Source organism: Oryzias melastigma, linkage group LG22, assembly GCF_002922805.2.
Source record: "Oryzias melastigma strain HK-1 linkage group LG22, ASM292280v2, whole genome shotgun sequence".
Classification (NCBI taxonomy): Eukaryota; Metazoa; Chordata; class Actinopteri; order Beloniformes; family Adrianichthyidae; genus Oryzias; species Oryzias melastigma.
The window spans coordinates 7,716,095-7,732,905 of NC_050533.1; the positions used below are offsets into that span (position 1 = coordinate 7,716,095).

At 39.4% G+C, this 16,811-nt stretch overlaps 2 protein-coding genes across 2 annotated transcripts in view; one reads left to right on the forward strand and one right to left on the reverse strand.

Annotated features, from left to right (window-relative positions):
• Positions 1–13,493, forward strand: part of ptpn21 (protein tyrosine phosphatase non-receptor type 21) — a 17,701-nt gene extending 4,208 nt beyond the window's left edge. Inside the window, exons 3-19 of the mRNA XM_024268731.2 lie at positions 1,650–1,819; positions 2,050–2,147; positions 3,219–3,286; positions 3,408–3,478; positions 4,743–4,830; positions 4,911–4,999; positions 5,415–5,502; positions 5,589–5,668; positions 7,038–7,098; positions 7,294–7,375; positions 7,473–8,977; positions 10,413–10,553; positions 12,111–12,329; positions 12,404–12,532; positions 12,606–12,840; positions 12,914–13,074; positions 13,143–13,493. Of these exons, the coding sequence (XP_024124499.1) occupies positions 1,650–1,819; positions 2,050–2,147; positions 3,219–3,286; positions 3,408–3,478; positions 4,743–4,830; positions 4,911–4,999; positions 5,415–5,502; positions 5,589–5,668; positions 7,038–7,098; positions 7,294–7,375; positions 7,473–8,977; positions 10,413–10,553; positions 12,111–12,329; positions 12,404–12,532; positions 12,606–12,840; positions 12,914–13,074; positions 13,143–13,271 (3,414 nt within the window). The 3' untranslated portion in view covers positions 13,272–13,493. The remainder of the gene's footprint in view (positions 1–1,649; positions 1,820–2,049; positions 2,148–3,218; positions 3,287–3,407; positions 3,479–4,742; positions 4,831–4,910; positions 5,000–5,414; positions 5,503–5,588; positions 5,669–7,037; positions 7,099–7,293; positions 7,376–7,472; positions 8,978–10,412; positions 10,554–12,110; positions 12,330–12,403; positions 12,533–12,605; positions 12,841–12,913; positions 13,075–13,142) is intronic.
• Positions 13,494–13,618: 125 nt separating this feature from the next.
• fam98b (family with sequence similarity 98 member B) lies at positions 13,619–16,492 on the reverse strand (the record flags this gene model as incomplete). The annotated part of the gene is given in 4 exon segments (XM_024268754.2): positions 13,619–15,198; positions 15,259–15,426; positions 15,497–15,613; positions 16,412–16,492. Coding segments are annotated over 4 exon segments (588 nt in total), but the record flags the coding sequence as incomplete, so codon positions are not given.
• Positions 16,493–16,811: the final 319 nt, after the last annotated feature.

The window sequence follows — 16,811 nt, forward strand, 5'->3', positions numbered from 1 at the left end:
TATGAAAATCCTGATGCGGCCCAGCCTCAACTAGATTCCGCCTCCAGCGGCCCCCGGCTGATTTGAGTTTGAGACCCCTGCTTTAAAGACCCACTATGATTAAAAGTGTTTTTAGCATTTCTAACATGTTCTTGTGGTGTTTTTGTCGTCAGAGTTGAATTTGGAATGAACTCCTGCTGCTCTGGAGAAACTATGTTCTAGAAAATTACGATGTTTTTATTTTTTTTTATTTTAGCTAAAAACAGTATAATCATAATTAAAAGACCACTGGAAATGCTTCTAAAGTAGATCAAAAGATGATTGGAGTGGGACTTTATCAAATGTCAACTTATTATTATTAATTTTCTATTTATTTATTATTTGGTTGGTTGGAAAAAATAAAAAAAAAAAAAACTAGAAGTCAAAGTTTTATCAATCAAATGAAAACATGATATTAAAAAAAACTAACTGGGAGAAACTTTTTTTGACCCAAAAAAATAAATAAATAATCCAACTATAGAAATCCTTTTTTCGTTTTTTTTAAAGTAAATTTGATGTCCAATAATTAATTTTTTAAAACCAAAGTAAAAACATATATTTTTTTTGTTTTTTACTTTAAAAAAAATATTTGTAGACAATCCAAAACTTAACATATAACAAAAGTTTTCAGTTAAATTACAAAAAAACATGTTAAATAAACGCAGCAGTCAGTTTGCCAAAATAGAAAAAGGGCCAACCATTACTAACATAATTAAGAGCAGAAACCTGTTTGTCTGCCCACAAATGTTCGTCAGTTCCTTGGAAAAGTCTATTTCTGTCGTTTTGGTTCAATCTCTGACCTTTTCAGACCACAGGTTACTGATTGACCCAAATGAGCAGTTTTTCCCCCAAACCCTGATATTAGTTTGCATTCTAAGTTTACATTTAGTCATCGAGGATCATTGTAGGTCCCTTTGCAGAAAGTTTAGAGCGTCTGCTCTGCAGCTCTCTGTGCCCTATTGTAAAAAGCTAATTAAAAAATTGTTGCATATTTTTATGCATGTATTTCTGCTGGTTGCAATGTTTACGATTGTAACAAAGTAAGCAATTTTAAAGCCAATAAAGAAATACTGAACAGATTGAAGTGCAAGTTATGAAAAATGTTAAACTTTAAGAGACTGAGGAGCTCCAAGAATACATTTCTCTATTTGTTATCAACAGATAAATCCACTTTGCAGGAAGAGTCAAAGTAAAACATTCTACTCAAACACTTAAGGAATAGCCATGGAGACTGTTGTGAAGTTTATGCCTTCATTTTATTAGTTCTGAATCTCAAGCATTCAAGTCAATCAAATTTCCACATTTGCTCTAATTTGTACTAATTTAAAATGGCTTTCCTTGTTTGTTTTATATGGTAAAAAATATCAACTTCAAATCTAGTAACATATCTGTTAAATGATATGTCTGTGCTTTACTGAGTTTTATTTTATAGTTGATTTAGGAAGGAGGATGCAGTTTTCTGTTTCACGTCAGTCATTATTGTCTGGTTGGCAAATCTTTTATACTTGTACAAAGTACATTTTCTTTCATTGTGTACTTGTGCATTCATAGTAAATGTGAACAACCTGTGCTTTAAATGTTGTTCTGATCATAGAGTTATAAAGTCCCTCGTGCATCATCTTGTGTTGTAGATAACGTACTTCAGTCTGTGGTACTTCAATAAGCAGAACCAGCAGAGATGGATTGACCTGGATAAGGCGCTGAAAAAGCAGCTGGACAAGTATGGGCTGGAACCCACTGTTTACTTTGGAGTCGTGTTTTACGTTCCCACCGTCACCCAACTGCAACAGGAAATCACAAGGTGATTATTGACACGAAACGGCCCAACAAACCACTGGAAATGAGTTTAATGGTGACAATTAAAGAAAAAAGTTAAGAGAAAAGCTTTCAGTCAAATCAGCGGCTTGAATAGTTGTTACTGAAGCTGATTGAATGTGCTAAGACGTTCCACAGTTTTCCTTCAGTAAAGGAATCATTTGAATCTAAAATACATTTTTTGCTCATAACACGACACCGTCGTCCTTCCTGCAGGTATCAGTATTATCTACAGGTGAAGAAGGATATCCTGGAGGGGAGGATCTCCTGTTCGCTAGATCAAGCTATACGTTTGGCTAGTCTGGCAGTGCAAGGTAAGATATGTTTATATTATGGCAGTTTGGAAATTATTTTTGAGTGAAAAGTAAAGGAGAAAAAAGTATTTGCCCCATGCATGACTGGATGAACTTATCAGCAACTGCGATCCAGGGATTTGCTTAAACTGAACATTCATCTTTTTCCATCAGTTTTTTTTAATTCAGCCTCATTGGACTTTCTTTATAAACCCACAGGCAGGAATTTTACAAACTCTTTTAAGGAAATATTTTTTTAAAGTCATTTGAGGTCTAAAACATCATTTTCCACTCATACTTTCTTCTTGTTCTGGAATAATGTGTAACGCTATAGCGCAGTCGCCACCTAGTGGCCAAACTGAGACGCCCTCCAGGAGAAGCAGAACAATTGTTGGAGATTCTGTTTAATAAACCCTATCAGACTATGTTATCAACAACTCAGTATTTCACTAGTAAATTTTACATTGTGTCAGATTAATACGAATATCTTCAACATTGAATTAAATTAAATTGAACTGAATTGATCAAAATAATGGGTAAATAAATAGAAATGAATCGATCTAGGCTCTGGTGAATCAAATAAATTCTGGAATTTATTGGCGATACTTTAATAAAAACATGCAAGTGTAACAAAATGAAAAAAAAAACAAAAAACTCAGAAGTATTATAAATGTTAGGCAGTGCTAGCTACTTTACCACTGAGGTCATTTTTTTCAATAATAGCTTAATAAAACATACTTATTTAATTATTGTTCTTAACCTAATTTGATGGAAAGTTCAGTTGTTTTTTTCTCTTCTTCTTGCCAAACGTGAGGGTCATTTGCAGCTGTCAAACCCGCTCTCCTGCCAAGAATACTTCCCACAGCTGTGAATGCTGCCCAACGGCTCCTGGAAGCGATTACAGACTCAGATGTCCATGTTGTCTGAAGCAATAATAAACCGATCTGTCCTCCTTAAATAAGTCCATCGTGTCATCGCAGCCTGCTGCTCTCTGAAAGACATGACATCATTCTGGCTGTTCAGCTTTGTTCTAAATGCAGAGGTGCAGGCGTCGGAGCTCCTCTTACCTCCATCTCGTCTTTGTATCCACAGCCGACTTTGGAGATTTTAATCAATATGATTCCCAGGAGTTCCTTCAGAAGTTTGCACTCTTCCCTATTGTAAGAATCAAGTTCAGTTTTTTCATCATGATTTCTGAGTATTGGATCCTTTTTTTTTTTTTATTTTTTTTATTTATTTTTTTTTTCTTTTTCTAAAACAAACTGACTCTTCTCTCTGCAGGACTGGATTCAGGATGATCGAGTGCTGGAGGAGGCCACCCAGAAAGTGGCCCTTTTTTATCAGTCTTTCCGGTGAGGCAGAAACCAAAAATTAGAAGGAAAAATAACAACAAACGTACTTCTTTTGTATTTTGATAGTTATTCAGTATGGAAGCCATAAACGGTTTGCTCAATTTTTACATTTTCTCGTGATAACGAGATAGTTGATCTCATTATTGTGAGAAAACTATTTTTAAAAGTGGGTCAGGCCGTTTTTAGCTTTCATAATTCAGTACAACTTAGGAAAACATTAAAAAAATATTCTGCGTAACGGTAACTATAGAATGAATTACACTCGGAGATAAAACAATTTTAAAAATGTTTTCAATGCATAAATAAATAGAAAGAAATGATTTTCGGTCTTTACATAAAACATTTTTTGTTGTGATGTCTGAGCCTCATGTGAAAAATGCTGGGGTATTTATTTATTATAATGTGAAAATGACATGACTATTGATAAATATTCATACAGATAATATTTATTAAAATGTCGTGTTTTTTTCCCGTATGAATTGAATTAGTAGGCTTCAATAAGCTACAGTTTCTGCCCATCTCCCATTCAAACATGTTTATCTTTAAAGTCTGTCAAAAAGAGACTCATTTGAATGACTGACTATAGTTATTAGCGAGTGTATACATAAAATATTTTTGAAAATATAAACACATTTACATTGATGGCTAAATTGTAAAATAAAAATAGTTAACAGAAAGTTTTTGCAATTTTTAATAGTAATTAATATACAACATGTTTAAAGGAAATTTTTGCTTCTTTTTTATAATTACTTGTTAACTTAAATATAAACATTTTTTCTTTTCTCTTATTTTATCTACCTTTTTAGTCCTTTAATATTATCAGTTTGTGAGTGCTTTATTATTTATGTATTAGAACAACATTCAATCAATATTTGTACTTTGTTTTAGTAATGTGTACAAGTGATTTCACAACCATTGTTAAATGGATTTGATCAGAGATTTGTGTAAATCTGAAACAAAAAAAAAATAATGTTTGAAAAATTAAGTATTTATTATAATAATAATAATAATAAAGTATTTAGAAAACAAAATGAAGATCATTTGTAAGAGGCTTCCATACATAGTCTGAGGAAGACAAACCCTTGCAAAGTTTAAAGTTGGACTAACTGGTTCAGCAGAAACTCTTAAATTGAGGGCAGAGGAGCCACTTTGAAGACTTCTCCTTTTACTGTAATGCACAAAAAAACACCTGATAAAGGAATAAAATGGATTTATTATTTTTTTAAATAACTGAAGTGATTGTTTCTCCTTCTGTCTGCCTCAGAGGTTTACCGGCTCCAGATGCAGAAATGTTGTACATGCAGGAGGTTGAGAAAATGGAAGGATATGGCCAAGAGAGCTACCCTGCAAAGGTAAATCTGAAGAACTCAGTTGGAGCGGGCTAAAGGAATAAAATATACATTTTGCTAACATTTCGTTTCTGTTGGAGCAGGATAACACAGGCACAGATGTTACTCTGGGTTCCTGCCTTGATGGCATCTTCGTCAAGTATAAAAGCGCTCGACCGCCTCTGTTATACAGGTACGTCTGGATGCTTTAAAACCTTTTCTGACTCCTGACACTGAGGCTGCTGTAATTAAAGAAATCTGCGAGGAAAGTTTGAGTTTTGTAGCCCAGAACTATTCCTAGAATGTGCCGTCTCCATTTTCAGTCCTGAATTGGAGCTGGCTGAAGGCAAAATGAGTCAAGGTGGGAGTAGAAATTGTGGGCGCCTCATTTACCCGTCAAGCAGGAATGTAAATAACGCTTCAGAGTTGTTGTTTTTTTGTCTCCACACACTGATTTCTAGATATCTATCAAGTCTGCTCATATTTTTATGGAAAGAGCAGGTTCCTGATCAGACTGAAAACGCTCCAGGCTTCTGCGGTGATGGGAATAATGTTCTTGTATTTTCCCTCCCTCCCTTTTTGTGGTTCTGTGTTAATTGGCTGTGTAGGTGGCATGAAATTAACAACATGAGTCACAATAGGTCCTTTTTTGCCCTGGAGCTGGCCAACAGAGAAGAAAGTGTTCAGTTCCAGACAGTAAGTGTCTATTCTACATATTACTATAGAAAAAAGTTGTATTTTAATGAAACACAAGGAAGTATTTTCTTTCTTTTTATTCATAGGAGGACATGGAGACGTCCAAATATGTGTGCCGGCTGTGTTTGGCCCGATTGAAGTTCTATAAGATCAACAAGAGCAGCCTGTGAGTGTTTTGGTCAAAAGTCCAGCCCACTTCCTGTCTGCTGATGTTACTTCACGTCTGTCCTCCTCTCTCTTTAGAGAGGAGTGCGAAACCCAAACTTCTGAGGGCTCCCAGAAGTCCCTTCTTACTTTGTCCTTTCCTCATTTTCCAATACTCTCTCGTACCTCTCTGCTTTCTAACAAGGGGTGAGCCACACGTTAGCCACCACCTTCATCACCTCTTCATTTGGGAGGATGCTTCCATACATGTACAGTGTTCCCTCGCGGTCTTGCTTTTTTTTTTTGCTTTTTGTGTGTGTTTAAGCGTAGCTGGAGACACTTAAACACAAATCTTTAACATATTGTAATTTTTTAATCGTTAACACAATCAATGTCGTTCCAGTAACTTTTGAAGGAGAAAAGGGGCATGAAGATTCATTCAACTAAAGTTGCTGATTTGTGGAAATTGATAAAAGGGACATTTGAGAATTTTCCTACAGTAAGAGAGAATTAGGTTCAGAAACTTGAGCGCAGAAAATGTTCCTTTATGTTGAAAAAAATACCCAATCTATGAGGATTTATGTAAAGACAAAATATGATCAATCTTTTTGCCCTGAAAGATAATTAAATCCTGGATTGAGAGTTAAAAAGGCAAAAAAAAAATCATGTAAATTTTCCTTTAAGGAAGTTTTTCAAATCAGAAACAACTTCTATAAATCAACAACTTTGTTTTATTGAATCTTCATAATCTCTAAATAAATAAATAAATCTGATATTTATTTATTTATTTATTTTTATTTTTATTTTTTACAAAGTTTTATTTAGTATATTTTATTTTGAAAATAGATACAGAAACTGGACGCTTAAAAATGCCAACTATTATAAATGCCCCGTTTGGATTTGTCCACAGTCTGAAAAGTGTCGGGGACCATTGCTGTATAAAATGCAATTATCTTGTCAAGTTACACCAATCTACAACTGCCATCAGAAATTGTATGAAGATTTGAACTTTGAGAGTTTAAATACAAGAGAAAAGTGAGAAGATGTGTGTAGTGAGGGGTTTTATTGCATTAAAAACATCTAATCTTACTTCGAGAGTTCACCTATTGCAGGTTATTTATGTAACGCATTTCCACGATAAATGAGGGAACACTGTGCTGTATAAAATTTTAACATCCGCTAGGAACTGAATGTACATTGAGATAAATATTGATCTATAATTCACAATATGTTTATAAAAGGAGAGCATTTCCTTTTTTATCTTCATTTGTTCCTAAAATGTGAAATTTCTGTAAAAACTTTTTTATAAAAATCCACTTTTTTGTACAAATTCTTAGAAGTTGTAATGTTATCAACTGTCATTTACCTGATTTATTTATTCTGACTTTCAGCCAAACTCAGCCAACAGCTGTAAACACAGTCAGACGGAGATCCTCCACCAGAATATCTCTGGTAATGTCCAAATGCGTGCTCACACAGTTCCCTACATAAACACGCTATGGATTTATGTTCATATAAATCCAGATTTTTTTTAAAACATTTTTTAACTGTGATGAATTGTTCATTCATAGGAAATTAAGTCATCATTCTTGCATAATTTTTGAATCATGTGAACGTCGACTGAATCGCTCTTCTTTGTACTCTCAGTCCAAGCCTCAGGCCTTCATGATGGCCCCCCCACAAATGCACTACAACGGTCATTTTACGGAGCCTTACTCATCATCACAGGGTAAGTGGTCACCATGGTTACGGCTGAAATTACGGGGCTCCAAGCAGGATCTTTGGGGCATTAAAGGTAGTTGCTGACATGCTCTCGCCTCTTCCAGATAACCTGTACCTCAACGCTCAGAACGGTTTCTACTACCACTCCCAGACCAGCCTGGACCGCTCGCCCCTCGAGTACGGCAGCGGAGGGCGCTTGCGTAACGGCAGCGTGTACAGCGCCCACAGCACCAGCTCGCTGACCAACCCCCAGCACTACCTGCAGCCCTCGCCCATGTCCTCCAACCCCTCCATCACCAGCGACATCACCAGACCCGACTACGTTCCCTCCCACCGCCACAGCGCTCTCATCCCGCCTTCGTACCGCGCCACTCCGGACTACGAGACCGTGATGCGTCAGAAGAACCGAGGCGCTGGCGGCGGGATGCTGCTGTCCCAGGAGCATCGACAGAGCCACTCCATGAGGAACCTGAACATCGGGAACTCCTACGCCTACAGCAGACCAGACCCTCTGGTCTACAGCCAGCCAGAGATCCGGGGTGAGCACGGGGAAATGTCCCAGCAGCACCACCACCCGTTTCACCTGGGCTCTAGCTTCCACAGCCCCTCCCCGTACCCCTACCCTCCGGAGCGCAGGCCCGTCGTGGGGGCCGTCAGCGTCCCAGAACTCACAAACGTGCAGCTGCAGCAGGCGCAGGAGTATCCTGCTCCCAACATCATGAGGACACAAGTGTACCGGCCGCCGCCCCCTTACCCGTACCCCTACCCTCGACCTGCCAACAGCACGCCCGATCTGTCTCGCCATCTGTACGTCAGCAGCAGCAACCCCGACTTGATCATCACCAGGCGCGTGCACCACTCAGTCCAGACCTTCCAAGAGGACAGCCTGCCCGTCGCTCATTCGCTGCAGGAGGTCTCCGAGCCTCTGTACAGCGGGCCCCCCCACAGGCAGCCGTACCACGGCCACAAGCGCAACTCCATCGAGATCGCTGGTTTGGCTCAGAGCCTCGAGGGCGTGAGGTTCAAAGAGCGGACGTTGTCCTCCTCAGCCGCAGAGACGAACACGCCTCCTCCTCCTCTGGCGCCACATGGCGGTCGCTCTCAGGGCTCGCAGCTCAACGTGTTCCTGGAGCATTCGAACACCGAGGAGAGGGGAGACGTTAAACCGGAGGTGCGGTACGGACACAAGAAGTCCCTCTCTGATGCCACCATGCTGGTTCACAGCAGTGGAGAAGAGGAGGAGTTTGAGGACGATGGCGGGCGCCACACTCCGCTTTCAGAGGAGGCCATTGCAGCCATCGTTCCCGAGCAGCCGCGCCACAACCTGCCGCCGCAGCAACAAACCCCCATAGAGCCTCCTCCTGCCTATCCCATCGGCTCAGCGCTGGACCCTTCCGTGACCAGTTCCATGACCTACAAAGTTCACCCCCGCATACAAGAAAGCGAGCCTCTTTACCTCCTGCCAGAGCCGAGGCAGCCCAGGATCATGCCCTCGGTGTCGGAGGGAAATCTGAGCGAGGCCAAGATCAAGCCAAAGAAAGAGCTGAAGAAGAGGCCGGTGTCTGACGTTCCCTCAGGGAAGAGCGCCGTGGAGGGTCTTCCTCCTCCGGTGAGTGCTGCTCCAGAATCTGATACGGCCTGAAACCGTTTGAGTTTGGAACTTCTAAAGTTTTTTTTCTTTTTAAACTTATTAGGGATATCCCGATCTGATGACGGGATTGGAAATCACATAGTTACATCCTGATCAGGGATTAAAAATATATATTGATTTCTTATTCTGAAAAGCACTTATTGTTGCAGATAAATACTCTACTAGAAGTCTGCATATCATGAACAAATCAAGTCATTTTATTGCAGTAGAACCAGTCAAATACGGCTCTAGTTTGAGAAGAAAAAAATCACAGATTTGGACTTCCAGTAGGGGTGTAACGGATCACAAAAAAACGTTTCCCGGTTGCATGACCAGCGGCTCCTCTCTGGGAAACCAGACAAGGAGACGTTTACCGATGTTTTTATTCATCTCTTCAAAATAAATTAATCTGATATCGGCGTCCGCATCCTCCAGTTTGAGAAAAGTACACGTGTGGGCCGAACCGTACTTACCACGGATTATCTGTGATCCGTTACACCCCTAACCTCCAGGATCAAGAACTATTATACGTTTTACTCTGAGAGAAAGTGTCTCTATTGGGTTTTTTTGCGACTCAAACACTGACCTACAAAGGCATTTCAAATGAACAAAAGATTAAGTCTTTGTTTCTCTTTATTAGAATGTTTCTCTTTATGCTGCTGACAGAAATAGCAGTGAGACAGCTGCCAAGGGACCGTCTACAAAGTCCAAAGCTCGTCATGAATAGTCATCATCATTTTCAGGCTACAACAATGATTTTAAAAGAAAGTCATAATTTTTTACAAATTTTAAATGGAGATTTAAGTCATGGTTGATCAAAAATGTTTGAATTCTGAAGATGCTATAGCTACAGTCACCAAAATATCTATGCAATTGTTAAATAGTCCATAAAGGTTAATAAAATAGAAATCAGGGACAATATTTATTTGTTATTTTTTTATATTTATTGCATATTGCAAAATCTTTAACATACTGTAATTTTTTAACGTCATTCAAGTGGATTTTAAAGGAGAAAAGCGGCTCACGCCGCTTTTCTCCTTTAAAATCCACTTGAATGACGTTGATCGTGTTTACAATGGAAAAAATGACAGTAAATCAAAGATTTATTCAAAGATTTAGCTGTTCTTTTTTTTTAATAAATCTTCTGCGCTGTTTTTGTTATCTGAAATAAAGTAGAATTTTTTTGCCAGCTTACATTTTCCTTTTCAGGTATTAATTATAAAAACATCTCTCCGACTAACCGGGTTATGTAGGTGTAGCAGCTGGACGGACCAGACGGGTGGCATTTTTTCCTGGAGCCGCCCCGTCAGGCCGCAGGGCTCCGCCCCCTTTTGTCTTTCCTTCTTTCTCTCTCTCTCCTCCAAATGAAATTCACGCTCACCTTCTTCTGCCTCCGCTCTCCCCGTCTGCCCAGGGTATGAAGAAAGGACTGAGGTCAGAGGTCAGGAACATGGGCCCCCTGAAGATGGCACACCTGAACGGGCTGTCGGTGTCACGGCAGCCGGTGTACGAGGAGGCCAAGGATGACCCCGAGCGAGCGTCTAACGATGAGAGGGTAAGGAGGGAGTTTGGAATTGGTGAAAGTGTTGTGGTCTGTAGTGGTGGAGGTGGCAAACTGAAGCTGCTTTGTGAATCGAGATGTTTCCAGCTCAAGGAAATCACTTAAAAATGCTAAACCAGCTTTAAAAATACTTTCAGATCATTGAGGTTGTTTGGTACTTTTAAATATTTCTTTAAAATCTAAAATAGCAACACCGCCGAGTAGTTTACAGTAAACTGCGACTCTCTTTTGTTTACTTCATTTGAAAAATAGAGTGGCAGCAGTTTAAAGCAGGTTTGTTCATATTGGAGTTTATTTTGTCGCTGACCTTTTTGTTGGATTCTCTTACAATAAAGCAGCCCAGAGCATCATACTCCCACCGCATACTTCATAGTTGAAACCTGTTAAAGGCAAAAAAATGTGACAAAAATTTGAAATTTGGGGATTTTTTTTCATGGAATGTCACTGAATTAGTGTTGCATAATTAAAGCATGAACTAATGTTTACATTTATTCATATGCTGCTATTGCATCACCTTTTATAACTACTACTTAGTTATACATTTTTTTCATTGATTAGATACTTCTAACACTAAAAGATGAAGCAATTTGAGGGAGTGAGACTTTCTGAGGCCAAAAACATTTCAAGACATTCTGGAAACATTTTTTCTCTCCTCTGTTTTCTGTAATAATAAAGAGAGTCATTGTTTCAGTTTCCATGTCGGGGTCAGCAGACCAAACACCTGAGAAACTCTGCTTCCTTATCCACACTGATAAGAGGAATGATGCTCCATAAAACTCAACCCAAACTGCAGACAAGTTATTTCATTAAATGTCAGACACATTTAGAACATTTTTGTTTGTGTTTTTTAAAGTTGAAACTGCATAAACAAATGTAGTTTTAGATTTGTTACTGAACGTTTTTTTGAGCATTGAAGCCTTTTATTTTGAAAAGTCAGAAAACATTTTAAAACTAAACGTGTTTATATTCATTAAATGTTCCTTTAACACTGAAAAAATTGACTGTTTTTGTGTGGAGAAAACAATTTTCTTCGGATAAAAACCAATTTTTAATGTGTTAAAATGCATGAAAAAATATAGTTTTATGTTTATTACTGAACATTTTTGAGCATAGAAACAAGCAAGAAAAGTTATGTATTTATCTTTCATTAAATCTCCCTTTTCTACGGAAAAAAGGACTTTTTTGAAGTGGAGAAAACTATTTTCATCAGGTAAAAACTAGAGAAACCCTCAAAGTTTATGAATTTACGTCCACTCCCTTTACAGTGGAACATTTAGAAAGGTTTGACCTTTTGTAAACTGTGTTACCGGCTGGATCTGTTTTCAATGCACTGTCAGCATCTTTGGCTGCTGGTCTTTGCAGTGCAGAAGGGAGACGTTTCTGAACCACAAAAAAAGGTGAAATGTTAATTATCTAATCACTTTATAAATTAATATCCTAAATATGTCAGATTTTGATTGCCTTTTCTCTTTGTTTTTATAGCAGAAATTGCTTGGAATAACGCAGACATAATTTTTTTTTTGAGTGACTTTTTTTCGTCCCTGTTTTCAGTGTAAACTGCTGGAGCAGCACATGGAGCGCGGCGAGCTCCTGCGCGAGTTCGAGAACATCCCCAAGCGTCGGCCGGGAGGCGAGTGGACCATCGCTCTGCTGCCGGAAAACGGCGACAAGAACCGTTTTCAGGACGTTCTGCCGTACGACGACACTCGCGTGGAGCTGGTTCCCACTAAAGAGAACAACACGGGTTACATCAACGCGTCACACATCAGAGTGAGTTTACTCAAACGTTTCTTCATGAGACGATTTCAGGAAAAAATAAAAAATAAAAATGTCGGCGTTGTCAGGTGACGGTCGGTGGACAGGACTGGAATTACATCGCCGCTCAGGGTCCGCTGTCCAACACGTGTCCCGACTTCTGGCAGATGGTGTGGGAACAGGGCATCTCCATCATCGCCATGGTTACCGCTGAAGAGGTGGGCTCATTTCTTTCTTTTATTGGAGATGTTCTCGTTCTTTTTGGTGCCTCACGTCTGTTCTTGCCTGCAGGAGAGCGGGCGAGAGAAGAGCTTTCGATACTGGCCCCGGATCGGCTCGCGGCACACCACGCTGACGTTCGGTCGCTTGAAGATCACCACTCGCTTCCGCACGGAGTCTGGCTGCTACGCCACCACGGGGCTGAAGATCAAACACCTCCTGACCGGACAGGAGAGGACGGTGTGGCACCTGCAGTACACGGACTGGCCCGACCACGGCTGTCCAGAGGACTTCAAAGGCTTCCTCAGTGAGTCTCTGTCACATCCTCACTCCACGGATTATTCTGAAGGTCCTAATGTTTATTCCACGTCTCTTCCCAGCATATCTGGAGGAAATCCAGTCTGTCAGGAGACACACGAACAGCATCAGTGACCCAAAGCAGACCATCCCGCCTGTGCTGGTCCACTGCAGCGCCGGAGTGGGTCGAAGTGGAGTGGTCATCCTGTCTGAGATCATGATCGCCTGTCTGGAGCACAACGAGGTAACAACGGCATCTCGCTCTTCCCCGTCACGTCAGTGCTGTCCGTTAACACGGCCTCTCCCTTTCAGACGCTGGACGTTCCAAAGGTTCTGATGGCGCTGCGGGCTCAGAGGATGCTGATGGTTCAGACTCTGTCGCAGTACACCTTCATTTACAAAGTCCTCATCCAGTACCTCCGGAACTCCAGGCTCATCTGATCCGGGATCCACACAAGATGCTGAAGCCAAACTTCTTTTTTTTTTTTTTTTTTTAATCTATTTTTGGCCAAGTATTAACTTACTTTGAAGGACGTTTGGAAACATGAAGGATAAACGGCACATGAAGAAACTGTGATCCGCTTCTAAACAGTGTTATACATACAAACCAGCACTTTCATAGAATATTGAGCAAATCCTTAAAATATATACGTCTACTGAAAACGGCTGATTACTTTTGTTTTTTTTTTTCAGATTTTGGTCACTTTTTAAAGTTGAATGACTTTAAAAATAAGAAGTACATCAAAGAAATGTATCATAATGTCAAGAACAAAACACAAACTTCTGGATATGACTCTATATTTACTAATATTAGATTTGCTTTTCTCTTTTTAAAAAAAAGTCAGTTTACATTAAAAACAGTTTATTTGAAGCACAAAGATTTGCTGAAGGATGGACTGTTGGAGCTCCACCCTGCACTGATGGGACTGTGATGGAGTGATGTGTTGCACATTTTGACTCTTAACTGGAAAGCTTTATCTGAGCGTTCAAACTTTTAAAGCTATTATTTTACGGCTTTCTGGATGTGGGCAGAGTACGAAGGAAAACTTTATTTAAAGGAACAATTGCAGAGCTAAAAAAGTGTGGCGTTAACTCAGTCGATTTATGAGGGAGCAGCTGCAGAAATAGCCGCGTGCTGCTTTGAGCAGATTTTTACTCTTAAACGCTGTCCATGGTATTAATGAACGCTTTTAACGTCTGGATTTATTTACCACAGCTGTAAATAGGAATAAAAAGAACAAAATCTGCACAAAAACTATGTTTACAAACACTATCGTCTCCTAAACCGGTAATTTAATTCTGATTTCTTTTCATCCAAATGTTTTCTGGCAGATTTTTCATGAACTTTTTCTTTTTTTTGCATCAATTTTATAAAAGATTTGTGGAAACAGGAGAAAAAAAAAGCTTTTGTTTTTAAATTGTATGTACAGGAATGCTGTTTATAATGTAAACTTTGTAAAATTCTGCTTTAATAACTATTGGTTACTGTATAAACTGTAATAAAAAAACATGTTACTTCTTATTAAAGAAGAAAATGATAGGCCATGAATAAACATTTGGAGAAATGTTGCTTCTTTTGTACTTGTACGCCCCCTTGTGGTACATGTTTGTCATTACATCCACCTTATAATCACATTTCTTTTTATTTTAAAAGCAAAAATGAAACATTTTTTTAGTGTTTGTAAAAGGAGACTGTTTCAATTCAATGCAGTCATTTTTTTATATTTAAAAATAACATTACATTTAAATTAAAAGCTTAAAATGTGTTTTTTTTTTCTATAATCCAGGTTTCAGAGAAGCTATAAATTACTCACCATCACTTAAATTGTTGGTTTAGTTGAAGAAAACCAAAAAAAAAAAAATGCAGGATTTATAAAATCATTTTAAAAAATGAAAGATAAGTTTTCATTAGTCCACTTTTAAATGACTAAAGTAACTAAAAAATGAGGAAGAGTCATGGTTAGGCAGTAGCGTGAAGGGTATTGCTGTAGAACCCACATTACATGCTGGCAACTGTTATTTCTCTCCAGGGAATCGAACCCTCGACTCCTCGTATCCTAGTCTACTTCCTGCTTGAACACTTTGTGAGGTAAAATTGCTTTTTGTGTTTAAAACTTTGTCAGTTTTGCTGTAAAAAACACTGATGCTAATACTGGTATCGTCCCCTCTTCCCGCCGTGTCCTCCATAACCTCCATGTCCGCCGTGTCCTCCTCTCCAACCGCCTCCCCATCCGCCTCCCCGTCCTCCTTGGCCCCACCCTCCCCCCCGTCCTCCATCTTGTCTTTTCTGCCAGGGCGGCATCTCCGGTGGTGGTGGCGTTATCTCGGCAGGTCGTCCTCCTCGGTCAGGCACTCTTCCCATTAGAACCTGTTGTTAAAGTCACAGATTATCATTGACCCAACTTAAATGAAAGTATTTAGTGTTTACCTTGTTGACCGCACAGGAAGTCTTCCTCCTGCTGGAGCCGCTGCTGGTCTTCACCACGTTGCAGAGATCCTCTCTGGCCGCCAGCAGGTCGGCCATGTCCACGGAGGACTCGGGCCTCAGAGTGTGTCTCTTAGGCTGGTAGGCGCTCGCCATGCTGTCCACCTTTACCTGGTGCATCACAGCATTTCTTTATGTAACAGAATGAGCCACAAATCAATCCTTATACCAGTGAACGTGCCTTAGCTCTGTCCGACCAGCCGAACGACTGAACGGTGACGTCCAGACGCTTGATCAACATCCTGCGGCGACTCTCGTACTCCGACGACAGAACCTCGTTGATGTTTTGGAGCTTTTCCTGCAGAGACAAATAAAGAGTTTCGACTGTAAACATATATATTTACAAAAACTATGTTTAAATGCATTTGAAAATGTCTGGATATTTGTTTATTCTGAACATGTTTCAACAGACATATTACATTTATAAGTCTCTAAGCCAGAAGTCTGCAACCTTCAACATTTCTTACAGTTAATAACCCAATAGGAGCCACGAAGTCTTATAAATACAAAACAGGGTCTTGTTTTTCTTTTATTGTTACTATTATAATAAATATAAATAAACTGAAGTTTTTTTTGGCATAAATAAAACACAAATATAACTTCAGACATGATTTCCTTTCAAAATAAAATACATCTTGTACTATATCTGATATTCTCTAAGCAGCAGTAATGTTAGTCACAATTTGTTTTGAATCTCAGCCTAGAAAAATGTTTAAATTCAAATTAACTAAGCGACCATTAACGCCTTTTTTTAGACCACAAAGCACACTTAAAGTACTTTTTCAGAAAAGGGAAATCCACCTTAAAATGCATGAATTCTGGTGGTTCTTATTGGTCTTCAAGTGATTTTCTGCCGCACACCAAAATCTGTCAAAAATGTTGTATTATGGGTATTGTAGTCAGCAGCGTCCCAGAATGATATGCATGAGTTGACTCAAGTTTGACTGTTTTGTCTAGTTTAATGTGTCCTTTTATTCTAAAATGAAAGCCTTTTGATTTTCTTCGAACAGCGAGTCACAATTTGTGGCTCCGCGGTCTGCTTTAAGCTAACTCCATGTAAAGAAAGTTACTGCCGGGAGAACATCAGGATACATACCCACTGATCACTCCTGAGCAGCTTCTTCAGGACGGGTTTTCCTGCAGAACCCACAGGAAGTTCTTCAAGAACTTTTTCAACCTGCAAAAAAAGAAAAAAAAACCCAAATCAATCAACATACTTATTGTTTACTGACGTACTGCTTAATATAGAAGTACACATCCTATTAGAATAGAGGAGCAGGTGGTGTGCCTGTGGGGATTCCGTCATTCAGGTCATGTTTTCCCTGGATTCTCCTCTTTAGGGCAGCTGGAGTTTAAAGCTTCATGGAGGAGTCCTGAAATAACCTGAACTCCCATCGGCGTTTGGGACGGAAGCAGACGCTCAGATGAGCAGCGAAACGTCTTCCAGATGAAGGAAGGAATTCTGGGAAAAGCTCAGCAAAGCATTCAAATATGTC